Source organism: Canis lupus, chromosome 23 (assembly GCF_003254725.2).
Source record: "Canis lupus dingo isolate Sandy chromosome 23, ASM325472v2, whole genome shotgun sequence".
NCBI classification, from domain to species: Eukaryota; Metazoa; Chordata; class Mammalia; order Carnivora; family Canidae; genus Canis; species Canis lupus.
This window is the reverse complement of record NC_064265.1, coordinates 35,655,568-35,674,684: the sequence shown is the minus strand read 5'-3', so window position 1 is coordinate 35,674,684 and position 19,117 is coordinate 35,655,568. Positions and strand designations below refer to the sequence as shown.

At 45.0% G+C, this 19,117-nt stretch overlaps 1 protein-coding gene across 1 annotated transcript in view; it reads left to right on the top strand.

The window, feature by feature from the left end:
• The first annotated feature begins 11,112 nt into the window (after positions 1-11,112).
• Positions 11,113-19,117, top strand: part of COPB2 (COPI coat complex subunit beta 2) — a 67,102-nt gene continuing 59,097 nt past the window's right edge. The window contains exon 1 of the mRNA XM_025449134.3: positions 11,113-11,131. Within this exon, the coding sequence (XP_025304919.1) occupies positions 11,129-11,131 (3 nt within the window). The 5' untranslated portion in view covers positions 11,113-11,128. The remainder of the gene's footprint in view (positions 11,132-19,117) is intronic.

The following is a 19,117-nucleotide window of genomic DNA, read 5'->3' as shown; positions in this document are numbered from 1 at the left end:
GCAGGTTCACCTGTTCAGAGGCTATTGTAATAAGGAGTTCTGGGGAGAAGCAGTGAGGGATGCGTGTCAGGGCCAGCGAGTGGCCATGGGATGGAAGGGGAGAATGTGAGAGGCACTTAAATTTAGGAGACCTTGCACTAGACAATGGTCGCGTGACACTCACAGAGGAGGTGAGGCAACAAAGATGGAAGTTTGGGGAAATGGGGGAAGGATGATCCTCAGCAGGGCTGGATGGAAGATTGTGGATTTGGCTTAGGCCTGTTGCATGTGAGGTGGCAATGCAATGACAGCCAAGGCCAGCAGGCCCTCTCCCCAGTTGCCCGCTGCCACCCTGCAATGGCTCGATGTTATCCGCTTCGTGAACCTACTAGCCCCCAGGTGCTGGGGAGGGAGGAAGGCCTGGGCTGGGGCTGGGACTTAAGGAGCACCAGGCTGCCACAGAAGCTTTTGAAGCAGGGAGTGCTGGTGCCCCCAGGAGGGAGGGGAGAGGAGGGGAGGGAGGGGGTTCTCTCTAGTTTATCCTCCACCCCACACACTCCCCAAAGCACAGGAAGGTCTACATAAATACAGCTAGGCAAGTCAACACAGAGGAAGCGTACTTCCCGCCACTCATGAGGCCAGGCCTGGGTCTTGAATCAAAGAGAGGATAATAGGCCTTTTGTCAAGTACCTCCTCTGTCCTGGAGCTCTTTCCAGTCTATGATGGAGAAACCCTTTATACACATGAGGAAACTGAGGTTTAGACCTGGTCAAACACTCAGCCAACCCCCTAGGGCTGGTATGAGCCCAGGAAGACTGAACCCGGGGAGGTCTGTCTCCAGAGTCTGAGACCTTCCAGCCAGGAGGTGGTTCCTGGTAGGGACCAGTGGCCCTCCCCATTCCTGGATGTCCAAACCTACCCAGCAGCCCCCAGACACCCAGTATATTTGGGAAACCTCTAATGCCATTTCTTCCCAGTCATCTGAAATCAGGCTTCATTTTTTTTCTCAATTCAGCATTCACCCTAAGTTTCTCCCACTGCAGAGTGGATGTCACTGGAGGTGACTTGTTCCCATCCTCCCTGGCTGGGTGTGGGGCAGGGTGGTTAGTCCCATCTTTGTACAGAGCAGGACAGAACTGATGGACAGAGCAGACCTCCCAGCGCCAAATCTCCCTCTTGAACAAGCTCTTTTCACTCACAATTTGTGATTGATTAGAAATGCAGAAGTCGGGGTATTTAATTTTGGCTCACTGGGATGACACTTGTTATGTAAATGGACCCAACTGGAAGCTGGGGCTTGAGAAGATGAAATAGAATTGAACTGGACACAATTTGCAAGAACTTTAAAGATCTGGGTATAGATTTTCTGGGGTTGGCCCTCACTTTAGCTGTCTCCTCGTGCTTCTGGATCACTAAGGGTTTGGAGGGTGAGGGGGAAGCACTAGCAAGACCTGGGAAGGTGAACAAAAACCCCACCTTCTTTAGGATGTGACAACAGAAAATGCACTCGGCCAATCAGAGCTCCTGTCAAGGCTGGGGACACGGAATGCATCAGTCTGCTCCTGTCTGGAAACAACCGTGCTAGACATTTCATACGGAGGGAATTCAGTCCAGGGAACTGCTTATGCAGAAGCTGGGAGAGCCCAGAAGCCTGGTAGGGGATGGGGAAGCAACTTGGAGCTCAGCAACAGCAGGAAGCCGCCTGTACCACCTGGGATTCGGGAAGGACAATGGTGTTATCAGAAGCCAGGAGCCCGGATGGCCAGGTAGGGCGGGACCATGGCAGGAGATGCTATCAGAGGAGATGCAGGCCCCAAACAACCCCAAAATAGAAGAGGGAGGATGAGACAGAGAAGCACCCTGGCTCCTCCTTTCTTCCCACTTTCTGACCTCCGTCAGTGTTCCCACGGGTAGAAACTAGCTCGAGTCCTGCTGCCAGGGAGGCTGGGAAATGTTCCCTGCAGTGCAGCAGAACAGAGAAGGGTGAGGAGGGTGTCCCATAGCAATCGGGCCCTGAGGGGCACTCAGTCCCTGTGCTCCAGGAGCTCCTGGTCACACTCATATGGTTGCAAGGATGCATGAGAGTGAGAGTGCAGAGACTGAGGAAGCCCAGAGGAGGGCCCAACGGCAAGGTCTCCTGACCTCAGTGTGAAAGGCTGAATCTAAATTTGGAAAGGCTGGCTCTGAAGTGAAGGGAAGGGAGGGGGTCACCCTGAGCCAGCCCCCCTTGTACCCCACGGTGTACCAGGTGTACCTTTCCACAAGTGCCTTAGTTGCCTTCATCTCTAACCCAACCTTACACGGTAGTACCACCTCATCTTCACACATGAGGAAACTGAGTCTTGGTAGAATAGGGAGGCCGAACAGGTCTGGGGGGACAGCCAGGCCATGGCAGGGCCAGTGCTCGGGGCGCCTCGCAGAGCCCTGTCTCTTCCAGGCGCTCCCACTGCAAGTGGGTGCCTTCCTCCGCTCCTCCAGCCCTTGGGCAAATGTGGCCTCTTCCAGATGCAGACAAACCTGAATCCCAATCTTAACGGACAATGAAGTTAATAAAAGAAAGTGCTAATTGAATTGGAACAGAACAGACTATTTGATTAGTTTTAATTACTTTTAACTCCTATTAAGTGTTTAAAAGGTCAATGGAAATGTTTTCTTTTATTAAGGTTTATTGTTTTAAGCTTCAAAAGCAGTGAAAACCTCTCTAAAACTTCTCGATCCTTGGCTAACCACAAGCCCACAGGCTGGAGCACCGGGCACTTGCTCTCACCTGCCCATAGTTGGGTGTGCTTGGGTGTGAGTGTGTCTGGGTGAGTGTGTGGGTGACTCTGAACCTCCACTTCACAATAGTTTTGTGCCTTCAATTATTTAATAATTGTAATTCTTGTTCTTTGCTGTTCCCATCCTCCTAGATCACCAACTCCTCAGGGCAGAGGCGGTTCTGGGTTTTGTCCTGCTCATAGCATCTGATGCCTGCTGGTGCCTCTGACACACAGTCAGACAGGAAGTATTTATGGGACACACATCAGTACCAGTGCCTGTGATAGATGCCAGGCATTTTTCTTCATTGACCTATGCATTCAAGGAGCATTCATTGATCATCTACTATCTACGCACCAGGTCCAGTGGCCTGGCATTGAAGAGAGAGTGGTAAGCAAAGCAGGCATGCTCCTCCTCCTCACAAATTTGTTTCTGAGCCTCACAGCCTTGTAAGGCCTGTATTATTACCCTCATTTTGTAAATGAGGTTCCAAAAGAGTGACAGGGATATCTAAAAGCAGAACTGATACGTCCAGGACTCTACTCTTTTTCCCCAGCCCGACACTGCATAGGGCCGGAGGCAGAGTGAGAACCCATGAATTAACTAGAAAACCCAGACCTTGCTGCTTCATGTGTTTCTCATGATAAAAGAAGAAAATAAAAGGCCCTGTAACCCAGGAGCCACAGATAAACAGGATCCTGTCTCACCAAAGCCCTTAACACAGTGCCTGGCATGTAGCAGTCCACAGTAAAGACTGGCCAAAATGACAGTCTATGATTACTTTTTTTTCAAACCAAAATGGGATCATTTTGCCCCCTAGGGATATTTGGCAATGTCTAGAGACATTTTTGGTTTGGTAACTAGGGGTGGGGTGCTAGTGATGGTCGGAAACCAGAGGGGCTGCTAAATGACCTACAACACACAGGACAGCCCCACAACAAAGGGTAACCCAGCCCCAAATGTCAGTGGTGCAGAAGGTAGGAAACTCATCTAGTGGGAACTTTTCTTGTGTCATTAACATTTTCAGTGGATACAGAGCAATTGATGACATAGTTGATGATCTAGAATAAATTAGAAGACTCTTTTCTTCTTGTGACCCAAGTATAGGATTGATTTGCTTTACCCTGCCCCCCTGCCTTCCAGACTTCAGAAGATTTTCATTTGCCTGTGAGGTTTCCTTCATAGATCAGCTATGAGGTGTTGCCATATTGACTCATTCCACATCCCTCCCCATCACACTAGTTCTCTCAGGAAGCATGGAAGAGTTGAACAAAGCCTACATCTTTACAGAAAAAGTCAAAATTCCAGAGATTTAGTGAATATTTTTAAGTGATCATCCTCTCAAAGTTCCTTCTCTCTCCACCACAAGCCTGGAGTCTTCTTATGACCTTTGGGGAATGTTAACGCACTTCAGTAATGGGAGCCCTGGAAGCCAGTGCCATGTGACATGAGCCCAGCCAGATTAGAGCTACTTCAAGTCCTTTTAGACCTAAGGAACAACGGCCTTGTTGGAAATATCAGGATAATTAGGAAATAATTAGGGATAATTAGGGAAAAAAATGCAAAGTAAAAAAATAATTGTTTGGAATCTTTTATTTCTGTTCTCTTATTCTACTTAATAAGGTCACACTGTACCTTTTCTCTACAATGTGAGGATATAGAGGACCTACAAGAATCAAGGCTATTCCTTATTACTCCATCTTGACCAGAAGTGGATGTCCCAAGTTTATTGTTTGTGCCAGTTACACCTCCATAAACCCTTTTTCTTTTTTTTTTTTTAAGTCAAGACTCCATAGTGGGAACCTGATTATAACTCAATAAAACTCATATATAACTGGACACATGAGGGGCCTTAGTAGTTATCCGAGCTGTTACTCAGCCACAGTACTCCTATTATGTTCCAGAGCTTTCTCCACTCCTCTGGCTCCCACATTTATTGCAGACACAGAAATTCTAAAAGGCAGGAAAAACCCCAGGTTCCCCAGATATCCCTGATGGGGCTTCTCCAAGTTTGGGAGACTCCCTATAAAAAAGATTAGAGGGGACCCTGGCAAAGAGTGGCAGATGCTGATGCCACTTGTGACATGTTGGCCTGGAGGGTGGGTATTTCAATGGCTAGAGGAGCCCATGGCCTCTTGCTGGCACCTAGGAAGGGAAGCCTCCTTGTCAAAGGCACGAGGGTAGGATGGATATTCCTTGGCTCTAGTTCTCTCATTAAAATAGAATAAGAATGAGAAAAAGTCCACTTCTTCCTACAACCCCTGTTTCCAATCTCTTATTTTGTACCAAACATCAGCAGGGAAACTTAGAAGGAACCACATCTTCCAATGGACAAACACTTGCCTTAGGAGTCAACATTCTAGCAGGCAGCCGCTGGGCCCGTCTGCCCAGATCTGCTCAGATGGCCTTTGCCAAGGAGGGGAGCTGCCCCAGCCTCTCTGCCCAGAAATGTCCTTTCTCTCTCCCTTCTCCTTGTCCCCTGCCTGTCACACCCACACTGGAAGGATATTGTCATTAGCTGATAGTAAGTAATCTTGGTACAAAGGGCACTAGAGGTGGGAAGGCAAAACATGAAAAAGCACAGCTTGTGGGTAGGAAGCAGGGATGGTGGCAGGGAAAAGCTGGGAGCCAGAGAGCAGTCAGTTGGCAGCTAAGAGCTGGGGGTGGGGAGGAGTCAAGCACCAAAGTCCTAGGATGCACAGGTTATGGAATTCTCTCTGAGAGAGTTGTTACATACCAGTAGTACACACAACAAACTTGCTCTCAGGCCATAGGATTCCAGACCATAAACAAGTGCTGAGTGGGCAGGGAAGGTAAAGAAAGTCCTGCTGCTGTTCCAACACCTGTGTGACCTTGTATTAGCTTATTAACCCCTCGGAGCCCTTTTCTGGCAAGTAGGTAGACAAATCCTTGCTCACCTCTCAAGTTTGCCATGGATGTTTATAAACCTAGAGGACATCACAAGTCCTGAAAACCTGAGAATGCTTCCCGAATGCCAGTGTGAGGTATTTATTTGTTAGAAGATGTTAAGAAGTTGCTCGCCTATACCCAACCCATAGGTCCCCCCTGCCCCCTTTCCAAATGAGTCTCAGATTTGTTCTGGGATCTACCCATCTCTGGAGAGAAACTATTATTGGTTTGGGGCACCCTACATTGCCCAGTCAGGCTAAATGGAAAGGTTTACATTTCATAGTCAGGGGAGACTGAGCACTGGCCCCCACCCTCATGAGGAGGCAGGTACTTGTCGGTTCCCCTGGCAACCATCTTGAGACTCTGAAGGAAACCATCTTAGGAGGACGTCCATGCAAGGATGGCAAAGCTGAGACATAAAGACAGCCTGCATTCTTGATAACATCATTGCACCACCAGTAGTCTCTCACCAGAGCCTGCCTTACCTTTGGACTTCTAGAAGGATAAGAAACACACCTGTTCGGGGGGTGGGAGTGAATGGGTGACAGGCACTGGGGGTTATTCTGTATGTTAGTAAATTGAACACCAATAAAAATACATTAAAAAAAAAAAAAAGAAACACACCTGTTGCTTGCAGCTTAAAGTGTCTTAACTGCCCATGGTGAGTTACCAGCTCACTTGGCTCTCTTACCAGCCACTGAATCCATCATGGAAGCTGCCACATTTGTCCTGATACACTAGGAAGCAAGACATACATACAAACAATGTCCTCTCACCACCCCAGGATCAACGGACACTCTCCAGCCCGGCTGTCATTATGTTGGATTCTTTCCAACATTTCCTACTGGCATCCAGAAATTCAAAAAGAGGACAGAGCCAGAGTACTCTTATTCCTCCTCTTCATTTTCATGGTATCTGGTTTCACGGGCTGACTCGCATGCCCACCCAGGGGCCATCTCTAGGGCATAGAAGAACCTTGGTTTTGGTCCTGAAATGCTGCCTCAAATCTGTTTCCATTCTGCTCCTGAGTCTTCCCTACACATGGACTGAACCCTGGGCCCTAGCCCATGCAAGCCCTCAGAGCCTTCCCTGAGGGACAGAGTCCTCAGTTGGCCTGCTCACTTTGCCTCCGCTCAGACCTCTGCCCAGGCCCCCAGTGATTCAAAGGGACCCTCTGTCATGCAGGAAGCCCTGCCTATCTTCTGTGGTCAGCAGCAAACACTGAAGGGCTTCAAGTAGTACAAGAGATATGCCATAAAGCTCCATTTTTAGAAAGACTCTACTGGAGGCTGTGTGGAGAGTGGGCCCAGTCAGTCGGAGCCTTGGCTCCAGATTCTAGAGTCTGCACAAGACTGAGGGGTTGATGCATCCTCTCTGAGGTCCCAGCTTTGACAGTGAGCCACCATTTTGAAAGAAATTATAAGTATATAGTAACAAAGATTACCATTTTGGAGTATTTAGCAATGCTAGGCCCCTCTCATGCATTGGCTTATTTAGTCTTCATAGTAACTCAATAGGATAGGTACTGTTTTTCTCCCCATTTTACAGACAAGGCATCCTGACACTAAGTAACCTAAGTCCCCCTAGCTGAGAAGCAACAGAACCCACAGTAAACCTAGGTCCAAAAGCCCACCTTTCTCGGAAGTAAGTGCTGGTCCATGTCCTATAATATGACCATTATGAACACTACACTGTGCGGGAGAGCAGAAGTGCTGACTAGTGGGGCTTTCTCAGGAACTCCATGTCAAACAAGCTTGCATTTGTTCAGTGCTCACCGAGTGCAAAGCTATCCCTGTACTCTGGGATCTGAGCTGCCACCCAAGGTAAAAGAGGCCTATCCACGAGGAGGTCTCAGTGGCCTTCAAATTCTGATTCCCCTTGGGCCCTTCTTTCTGAACTCAGGGCAATGAAAAGGATACATGTGGGAACCATAGGTCCCCTTGTATTCAAGTCTGTGCTCTTTTTTCTGGGTGGGCAGTGGGCGGGGGTGCGGGGGGAGGGGAGGACGGGAGGACCGTAGACGTCATGATGTCAAAGAAAACTGAGGTCCTTATGTGACCTAGAGACAGTCCCTGGGAGGGCTTGGAGATCAGTCCATGAGACCAGATGCCATGAAAACAAATGGGAGGAAGAAGAGCATTCTGGTTCTGTCCCCTTCTTGCATTTCTGGAAGCCAGTAGGAAATGTTGGAAAAGAATCCAGCTGGACTTTGATCAGTCATGTTGAATCTCTAGATTCTGAGATTTTGCTCACATTCAGTTGTCTTTCATTTTGGCCCACACTGCTTTGGAAAGAGACCTTTAACTGATTGCACAATGCCTCTAATCAGCCAGTCTTCCCAGTCCTGCCCTGCATCACCACCCCCCACAACAATATTTCCTCAGATGCAAAGTTCAGACAGGCCACCCTCCAGCCTGAGAAATCACTGGAAAGGGAGTCTCGCCAAGCCGCCAGTTCCCAACCACAACCTTTCCCCTCCCTGGTTTCAATGTTGTTAATTAAGAAAGCAGACTGGGCTGGGTGTGAGGGAGACTATTATGCCTGCCTCTCCAAAGCAATGGCACCACTGTGAGAACCAGTTGGCATGGCGACTGAGCCAGGAGGACCCTTTCAAAATGGGCAATTTAATTTAAAATGATCATTGCGTTTTTCACTAAATGTCACATTCCCATAATTGTGAGGACAGCTAATTGGGCAGTTAATTGTTTGGAATCTTTTATTTCTGTTCTCTTATTCTACTTAATGTGTGAGCATGCATGCACACACGTGCACACACACACACACACTTGTCTCTCTCTCTCTCTCTCTCACTCACAATATGGGGCAATTTACTAATCCCATGGCTACCAATGACGAAAATTATGAATAACTTGGTCTCAATGCTTGAATGTTTAGTGGTTGTGGATTAATTAGCGTCATCACTTCCTAACTGTGTTCAACCCAACACATAGCCCCTGGAAGCTCCCTCAGTCCTCTCCCTCCCACACGTGAGGGTCAAGTGAGGGTCAAGTAGTCCCATGCAAGTGCATGCCCGCTCTGCAGGTAAGATTTACATGATGAGGGGTTTCTGACTTGGGAAAGTTATGACATGGATCCTCATGCATTTTTCAATTCTGAAGCCCCTGGCTTAAGCACACACCTAGGTTCACTTGTATATCCATCTTTCCTAAACTTTAACCTCAGTATAAAATACAGACATTGTCATCTGAGGCAGAAATTGCCTGGAATGCATGCAGATGTGTTATTTGCTCTGATTAATCCTGAATTCCATGGCCACATGCTTGATGTAGGAACTGGAACTCAGCTCTTTGATTTCACTGCTTTGACATGCTAGTTGCCATAAAATATTTTCTGTTTTAAACATTTTTTCCAAAACCAGGATCTAGTGAGCAATCCCATTTTGCTGGCTTCCTGTATTAAGCTGACTTCAGAGCGAATGTTTTCGCTGCACCCTAGGACAGTCTGTCCCTCTAAAGACAACATGTAAGCCTGGTTAACTCATCTTAATTATTTTTAAAATCCAAATTACTGTTCTGAATAAACTAGAAGTAACCAAATGTACTCCACTTGTGTGTCAGCCCAGGGCAACAGGCTGACTCTGCTGTTTAATTGAGCCGAAAGCCAGAGATGAAAAGCTGGAGACCCAGGGCCCCTCACCCTGCAGGGGGTGATGGAAACCTTATGTCCATCTCAGATGCCATTTTGACCTTTCGTTACTGATTGCAAGCCTTTTGAGCGCAAAGCCTTCCCTTTTGTTCTGATTTCCTGACAACTGTTTAATCATGTTCTATTCATAGATATTACAGTAAAATTCTCTTGTTTCCCACATATCAAAGAAGAGAACGCACAGGGAAGTCAAGTTCTGGAAACAAATAATTGAGTTGTAAGACTCCCACCAGTAGTGAAATCCGAAAAGTATATTGAAGGCTAGATTGCAGGTATAGACTAGAGGGCAGGGAGGGTGTTTATCCTTACATAAACATTTCCAAATAAATTGGCCCTCAATCCAAGATCCAATCATCAATAAAATGGAACATCTAATTTTAACAGCACCATGAAAAAACTTTCAAAAGGGAAATGGAAATGTATGGAGTAGCTTTCACATATATTCTTTTATCTGATGCCTACAATGACCATATAAGATAGGTTCCATTAACCCCATTTTATACAAGGAAACTGAGGATGGAGGGGAGAAATAAGATTGCCTGGCCAATAAGTTGGGGGTTCTCACTCTTTCATGGCTCCATTCTGCTTTCCAAAGCAATTTTTCTGCCACAAGTCTGGTGCTCCAGCAGGTATCTACTCAGCTGGTCATGGGGAACTCCAGGTCAAGCAGCTAATGCTAAGACACCCCAAGGGCCTGGGGCTGCAGAACCATCCAGAGGCCAGGCCAGCTACTCGTTACAAAGCAAATGTGACCTGGCCACATTCTATCTGGTCTATTTCCTCCCAGAGTACTTCAGGTAACTTGAAAGGCCCCTGAGCTCAAGAAAAGCAAAAGAGGGTATAGTTTAAAAAAAATAATAAAATAAAATCAATACATGTATTATGTGAAAGGAAAAGGTAAACTCAATAAAGAAAAGTGCAGAGAACAGGGAAAAATTAGAAATCCCACCGTGAGACATGAAAGCTATTGATAACATCTTGGGAAAACACCCTTGTGGGCACTTTTATGAACAGAAGCCCATGATCACAGGTTTGCAGAGCATCAAAGAGATTTTCCTTTATGTGTTGCTCCATAACCTAATTATTTTTACTCAGAAATAGGAAACATGGATCTCAGTCTCAATTCTCAACACTCCATGCAAATTCTATGGTATCAATTTCTACCATTTACTTAACCAATTTATGACTATATGAATCATTTTTGTTTACTCTTATAAACAGTAGTAGAACAAATATCCCTATTATATATGTTGTTTTGTTTGTTTGGGGCAGTTCTTTGATTTTTGCCTTGAGCATGAATTCCCCAAAGTAGAGAGTTAATCAGAAATCTAAGCCTTTTCTTTCTTTTCTTTTTCTTCCATTCCTATAAAAATCTGGTGAACAGCCAGCTGGACAGAAACAGCTGCCTCAAAATGACCAGAGGGAATTTTCTTTCATTTCTTGGGTTTTCTTCTAGCTAAGATTCTTCATCTATCCTTTGCCTTCTACATATTGCTTGCTTTCATACTTGTGATGCATTCTTTTTTTATTTTGCTCATTATAATGGAGGTAACTCTGAAAAGGCTTTCTTTATGAACTCTCACCTTCCATACCCAAAGCCATTTTTCTTCTCTAAGTTCCAGAGGCTAGGGTGATGCAAGTCTCTCCACTTTTTTATATCCTGATGGTGCAGTAGGGAGGAGAATTCATGTAGAAGTCATGTGGAACCCAGAGCCCATGTGGACTTTGGCTCTCTCTCTGCGGGGATTTTATTAAAGCCAGAGGCAGCTCCCAGAGTTGTTACAGCGGTATCCCTATTCAGAAAGGAGCCCATGAAATGGTGAGTCCAACTGTCAGTGAGACTCTAGAGTTGTTAGGGACTTCTGCTTGAGGGGTTTTTTGTTTGTTTTTCTAGTTTTGTCTTCGTGTTTGTTTGTTTTTAGTCTTCTACAGAATATCTGTTCATTACCTCAGTCTAGCATCGCCAGATTTAATCAAAATAATAATAACAATACAATACCAGGACTCCCAGTCAAATCTGAATTTCAGCAAATCAGTTTTAGTATAGGTATATCCTCCATATTGCATGGGGTGTGCACTAAAGAATTATTTATCATTTATCTGAAATTCAAATGTAACTAAGTATCCTGTATTTAAGCTGGCAGTCCTCCCTTAGTTCCTCTTGCTCTAGTCTGGGGCATAGTTTTGTGAGTTCTCGGAATTTTTTTCACTCACTTCCATCTGAGTGGCTTATGGGGAAAGTTTACAAGTCATGACACATCTAGTCAGACTTCTCAGTCTCATTTCCTGACCACTGTGTTTTGAACTGTATGGCACAAAGTTGCATCCTTTTCCTTGACTGGCTGCCACTAGGAGTGTCTGTTCCCTTGTTTGCTTTTGTTTTTGTTTTTGTTTTGGCAGAAGGAAGCTTGCTTTAGTTTTGTGATTCTTTCATTAACTATTCCAGGATGGTGAGTTAGTGATCCCACTTTATTCTCTCTCTAGAGCTCAGGAATTGCATTCTTACTTGAAGCTTTTGAAAAACATAAAGATAGATCTAATCTATACCACTAGTAAATCTCCTTGGAAGTTTCTTTTCTCTCTTGCCTAATTCTCTTACACTCTACTTGCTCTGAAGCCCCTCACCAGCCAAAAGGTCCTCAAAATTATGTCTCTCTACCTTCAGCCTTCTCAACCTTTTTTTTTCTCTCTCCTCTCTTCTTTCTCTGAACGCTTTATTCTGCAGACTGACCTCCTCCCCCAGAGGCCAAGTTCTCCCTCTCTTTCTCCCCCCCCCCCCCCCCCCCCCCCCGCCATTGTCTTCTTTTGTCCTTCTCTACCCAATTAGTTCTACAGAAACAGTTTCAAACTCTCCTGGAGTGGAGGTGGGGTGGAGAAGGATTGAGGTAGGGACAGACTGGAGCCAAGTAGAGAATTAAGAGGAAGGGAGGGTATTCTCTTTGGTGGGCTGGGAAATGGGAATGTCTGAATATTTCCATGCCAACAATGGATATCCCATGATATAATTCAGTGGTGGACTTTACAGTTTAGTGATTCAGAGAGTCAGAGAGCCTGACCTTGCCCAAGGTCACATAGCTAGCTGGGGATACAGTTAAAGCTCAATCTTTGGATCCCAAAGCCTGGGCACTTTCTAGCTCATGGAACTGCTTGTCTCACATTTTAGGTGTATTTGAGGTAGAGATATTAGTACAACATTCCTTACCCGCAGGCGTAGTAGTGGTCATGGCAATTGACTCCCCAACACCTGGTCCACCACTTTTTTGGTTTGCTAGGGCTGCCATGACAAAGCACCACAAAGCAGGAGGCCTAAACAAAAGAAATGTATTGTCTCACAGTTCTAGAGTGTAGGAGTCTCACATCAAGGTGTCTGCACGGTCAGTCCTTCTAAGGGTTGTAGGAAGAATCTGTTCCCTGCCTGTCTCTTAGATTCTGGTAGTTTGCTGGTGATTTTTTGGCATCCCTTGGCTTCTGCTGCATCACCCTGGTCTCTGCCTTCAGCTTCACATGGCATTCACCATGTGTCCCTTTTTATAAGGACACCATTCGTATTGGACTAGGGGCCCTCCCTACTCCAGAAAGACCTCATCTTAACTAATTATGTCTCTGGTGACCCTATTTCCAAGTAAAGTCACATTCTGAAGTAATGGAAGTTAGGGCTTGAACAAGGAAATTTGATGGGCGGGGAGTGGGGACAATTCAACCAATAACAACACTCAAAGGTTGCTATAAACCAATTATTTTCTTCCCACCTTGTGGGTATGGGTTTAGAAGTGGCTGTATAGTTTAGGAATAGCCCATGAGATGAGGGGAAACCTTCCAGAATCTTGTAGGAAAGGCTTCTGGGTTCCTAAATAAAGATCCCAAGAATAGGCCCCTTCCTTGCAGTGTTGACAAGTCTTGAGTGTGACATCTAGGACTGCTGCATTCATAATACCCCTATCCTGGAGGCAAACCAACACATAGGGGCATGCAAACAGAATCGAAGAGCAGCCACATGACCCTGATGAACTGTTCCCAGATGTACCCACCTGCGGAATTCTTGTCATGTGAATGAATACATTTTCCTATTTCTAAAATCCATTTTAGTCAGGATTTTCTACTGCTGACAGCATCCTAAATGATACCAACTAAGATGGCACTACCAAGTATATATAGTATAAATGCTGTTCAAAATTCATTCACTTGCCAGCTTTGAAATGATGCAAATTGTGATGATATATTTATTCGGGGGGATTTGTATTATTTCAAACTTGATGCATAAAGTAAGACCACTTAATATATTGTATGACGCTATTTTAAATTCTCTATGCTCAAATTTGCAAAAAAAAAAAAACAAAAAACAAAAAAAAGTACAACTGTTCTCAAACTTGAGCAGGCATCAGAATCACCTAGAGGGCTTATTAAAACAGCTCACTGGGCCTTTCTCTAGAGTTTCTGATTCAGAAGATCTGAGGTGAAGTCTGGAAATTTGCATTTCTAACTAGTTCTCAGATACTGCTGGTCAGGGTGCCACACCCTGAGAGCTACTGGCCTAGTAAAATAAACTAAGTTGTATCCAAAACACTCTGGGATATGTGATCTTTTCCTGTGCATGAGGTCCTAAAAACAACTGTAAGAATAATCATTATTTATGGAGCATCCACCATGTACAGAGCACTGCACTGGATGTTTTGCATTCCTGCTTATCCCCTTCCCCCATGACTCCACCAGGTAGGTTTATTAATCTCATTATTCAGATGAGAAAGTAAGAAACACAGAAGCTAAGTCACTTGTCTGAAGGAGAAGAACTGGGGTTTGAACCCAGGCCTAGGTGACTACATGGCTTGGGGGCTCTTTGCTTTTCGTTTTTTTTTTTGGAGTTTTTTTAGATTTTATTTATTTATTCATGAGAGACACAGAGAGGGAGGCAGAGGAAGAAGCAGGCTCCCCACAGGGAGCCCAATGCAAGACTGGATCCCAGGACCCCAGGATCATGACCTGAGCCAAAGGCAGACGTTTAACTGCTGAGCCAGCCAGGCATCCCCACTACATGGTTTTTTAACAAAGTATGTGACCATCAGAGACAAAATACTGGCCTACCTACAGCTCAGGGCTGATGCAGCTGGCCAATCTGGAAGCTACTATGTAGCAGGGCTTGAAAACAAGGGACTTGTCTGGTGGGATCAATCACCTTCAGCCCAGGGAACTCAATGGCTCTCATTTGGCTCTTTTCTCTGAGGCCACTCAGCACCTTAATTGAAGGATGGCTTCTCAGAGGCTGAGGTCACAAGCTCAATGGTGGTGTCTACCATTTACTCTTCATGCAGTGGGTGCTGCTGAGCTATGGGGGGCAGGAGCTGTATTGAACCTGTGCAACCAGTGACACCTCCTGAGCTAGCCTCACCCCTCACTTCCACAGGAGTAAGGGCTGGTGCCTCATTTTTCACTGCAGTGATCAGACTCAGTGCTGGAATCTACCGAGTCTGCTGTGCCAAGGAAGAGAACAGGCCAGCACCTCTGGTTTAGAACACTCAGTGACCCTGTTCTGAGAAATGATCTTCCTCCAAGAAAGGACAGTGCCTCCACCCACCTCATAACACTTTGCTGGATAGAGAGCTGAGCAGGAGGGGAAATAGGAACCACTCTGAACTTACCATCCTTCTCTAGACTCTAGACTGACTCTTCCCAAAGGCCCCCTTTCCACTCACAGCTGAACCACAAGCCCAGGCCCAACACCAAAAGAATCTCGCTGTTCCCTGAGACTTTCATAAGCAACTGCTTCTTGAGCTCTGCCGTTTCTTCATTCCTGGTCTAGAACCCTTAGAGTGAAGGAGCAGAAACTGGAGCCCAGAGCAATCACCTGGCCTAAGCCCTTCATTCTGAAGAAGACGTCCAGAGAAGGAAGGTGACTTGCCCAGGTCACGTAGGATGTCCGTGGCCAAGGTGTGCTGAACTGAGGGCTGGTGCTGGGGTGAAGCTGGCCAAAAGACACATTTTGACCCACCTTAGACACATTTGTGCTTACATTTCTTATATAAAAGCAGCAGAGAGAAGGGGCAAGACACATATCAATGAGAGGCAAAGGGAAAGAAACCAAGAGGGAAGGAAATTAATCTTCAAAGAGCTATGCTTCTATTCTGAGTATGAGACACTTTACCTATAACTCTAACTTCCAACTTTCCTTGGGAGTAGATTTTTAATCCCTGTTTTACAGATGAAAAAAAAAAAAAAAAAAAACAAGGCCCAGAGAGGTTAAATGACATGCCCAATGGCACACAGCTCATCCCTAGCAGACCTAAGATGTGAAGCCAAGCCTCTGTTCATACTTGATGTTTATACTTTGTCTCTAATACCCCTGGCCCAGGGTCCCACAAGGTCAGGTCAAGGTTATAGCACCCACCTTCTTTTTTTTTTTCTTTTAAGATTTTTTTTATTATTATTCATAGAGACACAGAGAGAGAGAGAGGCAGAGACACAGGCAGAGGGAGAAGCAGGCTCCATGCAGGGAGCCTGATGTGGGACTCGATCCAAGGTCTCCAGGATCATACCCTGGGCTGCAGGCGGCGCTAAACCGCTGCGCCACCGGGGCTGCCCAGCACCCACCTTCTAACATGTATACCACCCTGGGGATCTCTGCAAGTCAAGTCACCTCCACATCACCACTAGATTATCTTTCCCAGAACACCTCTTATGTGCCAAAATGCCATATAAGTGCAGTTACGTAATTATGTGTCTACCTTCTTTCACTTCACATGTTTTTGGGATTCACCTATGTTTTCCATATTTATTCCTTTTTTAATTGCAGCATAGCAGTGCATTATGTGGACATACCATAGTGTTTCATCCACTCACCAGCTAATAGGCATTTGGATTGCTGCTAGCTTGGGGCTATTATGAGTGAAGCTCAATGAACATTCACATACAAGCCTCTATGGAAACATATGCTTTCATTTCTCTTGGGTAAATACTTAGGGGTAGAATTTCCAGAATTTTGGGCAGCCCAGGTGGCTCAGTGGTTTAGCGCCACCTTTGGCCCAGGGTGTCATCCTGGAGACCCGGGTTCGAGTCCCATGTTGGGCTCCCTGTGTGGAGCCTGCTTCTCCCTCTGCCTGTCTCTCTCTCTGCATCTGTCATGAGTAAATAAATAAAATCTTTTAAGGGATCCCTGGGTGGCGCAGCGGTTTGGCGGGCAGGCGCCATCCTGGAGACCCGGGATCGAGTCCCACATGGGGCTCCCTGTGTGGGGCCTGCTTCTCCCTCTGCCTGTGTCTCTGCCTCTCTCTCTCTCTCTCTGTGTGACTATCATGAATAAATAAATAAAATCTTTAAAAAAAAATTTCCAGGAGTTCTGTTAAGTGTATGTTTCAGTTTATAAAAAATTGCCAACTGTTTTCCAAAGTAACCTTACTGTTTTGCATCAGCAGTGTATAAAGGTTTTAGTTGCTCCATATCCTTACCAACCAGCTCTTGGTACTGTCTCTTTAATTTTGGTCATCTAGTGGGCATGTGGTAGCAGCTCATTGTGTTTTTGACTGATGATGTTGAGCATCTTTTCATGTGCTTATTTGCCATCTGCTTAGCTTCTTTAGTAAAGTGTTCAAGTCTTTTGCCCATTTTTTTAAAGATTCCTTTATTTGAGAGAGAGAGAGAGAGAGAGAGAACGAGCAGGGGCAGGGGAAGAGGGAGAGAATCTCATGCAGAGTCCGCCCCTGAGCACAGAGTCCGACACAGGGCTCGATCCCATGACTCTGAGATCATGACCTGAGCCAAAACCAGGAGTTGGATGCTCAAGTGACTAGACTACCTAGGTGCCCCTCTTTTGTCCATTTTTTAAATTGGGTTGTTTATCTTCTCATTATTGAGTTGTAAGAAATCTGCCATGTATTCTAAATATAAGTCCTTTGTTAGACATGTGTTTTAAAAGCATTTTCTACCAATCAGGGGCTTGCTGTTTTACTTTTTTAATGGTGGCTTTTGAAGACACTGTCTTTTGATGAAGTCCAATTTAATACTTTTTCTTTTATGACTCATGCTTTTTGTGTCCTATTTAAGAAATCTTTGCCTAACCAAAGATTACTAAGGTTTTATTCTATATTTTCTTCTAGAAGATTTTTAGTTGGCTCTTACATTTAAGTCTATGATCTATTCAATTCCAATTCCTTTCATGTAGCATCACGTTAACAGTCAAGAATCATGTTTTTGCATAAAGATACCCAATTGTCAGCCCTCCTATTATCGAGGCTTCTGTATTCAAAAAAAAGAAAAAGCAGCAGCAGCAGCTATGTCAAACCAGAATTTTAAAATATTGTCAGATACTTTAAATGTTCGCATTTAATAAGCTAATCCCCCTAACCCAAAGGTACACTGTTTTGAAGGCACAGTGATTGCATACATAATCCCATTTGCTCAAATGATCTTGAGGTCCCTAAAGACAGACCCCTTTGCTATCTCGTCCCCAGTCCTGCTTTTATCAGCCAACATCTGATTCTCAGGGCCTGAGCTATCATCTTCACATTCCCTGCCTACCCCTGGAGGACTGGACAGCCTGCAAAGCCTCACAAAATGGCCCTAACACAACAGCTGCTGTTTATGGTGGGTCTTACACTCTCCACTGTTGGTGGTGATACCCATACCCATATGATATGACATGCACAAATGGAACCCTTGGTTCTCGAAACAAATAATACATTACTATCCTCATTTTACAGTTGTGGAAACTGAGGCTCAGAAGTGTTATGTTCCTTAGCCTAGGTCACTGACCAAACAGCAGAGTAGCTGGGGTTTAAGACTAGATATGCAGAGACCAGAACTCTACTCCTCATTGCAACCATCTCTCCACAGATCCAGGCTTGATACCGGATCCTGTTAATGTGAGTTCCTGAATCCCTGGTTATACGATCATTTCAGCAGGATGGAACTTACTTTTGTCATTTTAATGGGAATAGAAGGGAAGAGATGTTTTCTTAATAAACGGAGGATATAAAACAAGATTATAGGAGTAGTTTATCTTCAGGCTCTATTTTGAAAAAATTCAAGCATACAGAATACTGAAAGAGGAACACTGCTGTATTATACACCGACATTTGACAACTGGTAACATTTTGCCACATTTGCTTTACTCTGTGAATGTTTCTTTAGAATTATTTGAAATAAGGTACAGGTATCAAGACATTTCACCCCTAATACTTCAGTGCCTATAGAATGATACTACCATTATTACACCTAAGAGAAGTAATAATTTCCTGGTGTCTAATATCCAGTCCAAATTCAAATTTCAAGTGTCTCCAAATGATTTTCACAAACTTTTAACGTCAAGACCCCCACCGGAGATTGACACATTGTATTGGCTCTTATGTCTCTTTAGCTTCTTTTAAACTACAAAACTCCCACCACTTCTGTGTTATGACACTGCCTTTGTAAAAAATCCAGGCCAGGGATGCCTGGGTGGCTCAGTGGTTGACTGTTTGCCTTCGGTTCAGGTCGTAATCCTGGGGTCCTTGGATAGAGTCCTGCATCAGGTTCCCCGCATGGAGCCTGCTTCTCCCTCTGCCTGTGTCTCTGCCTCTCTCTGTGTGTCTCTCATGAATAAATAAATAAAAATCTTAAAAAAAAAAAAAGATTCCAAGCCAATTTTCTGGTAGAGCATCCACATTCTGGATATGTCTTGAAGTTTCCTAATGATATCCTTTTACTTATTCCTCTCTCTGTAGAGGAAACCATTCTCTACCTAACTGTCCTGGCGCCTTTTAACAAGTCTTGTTTGCATTCATTACTGTGGGAAGGAGAAATAAGTTGTGCCTACACTTTGGTAAAAAGCTCTGGATGA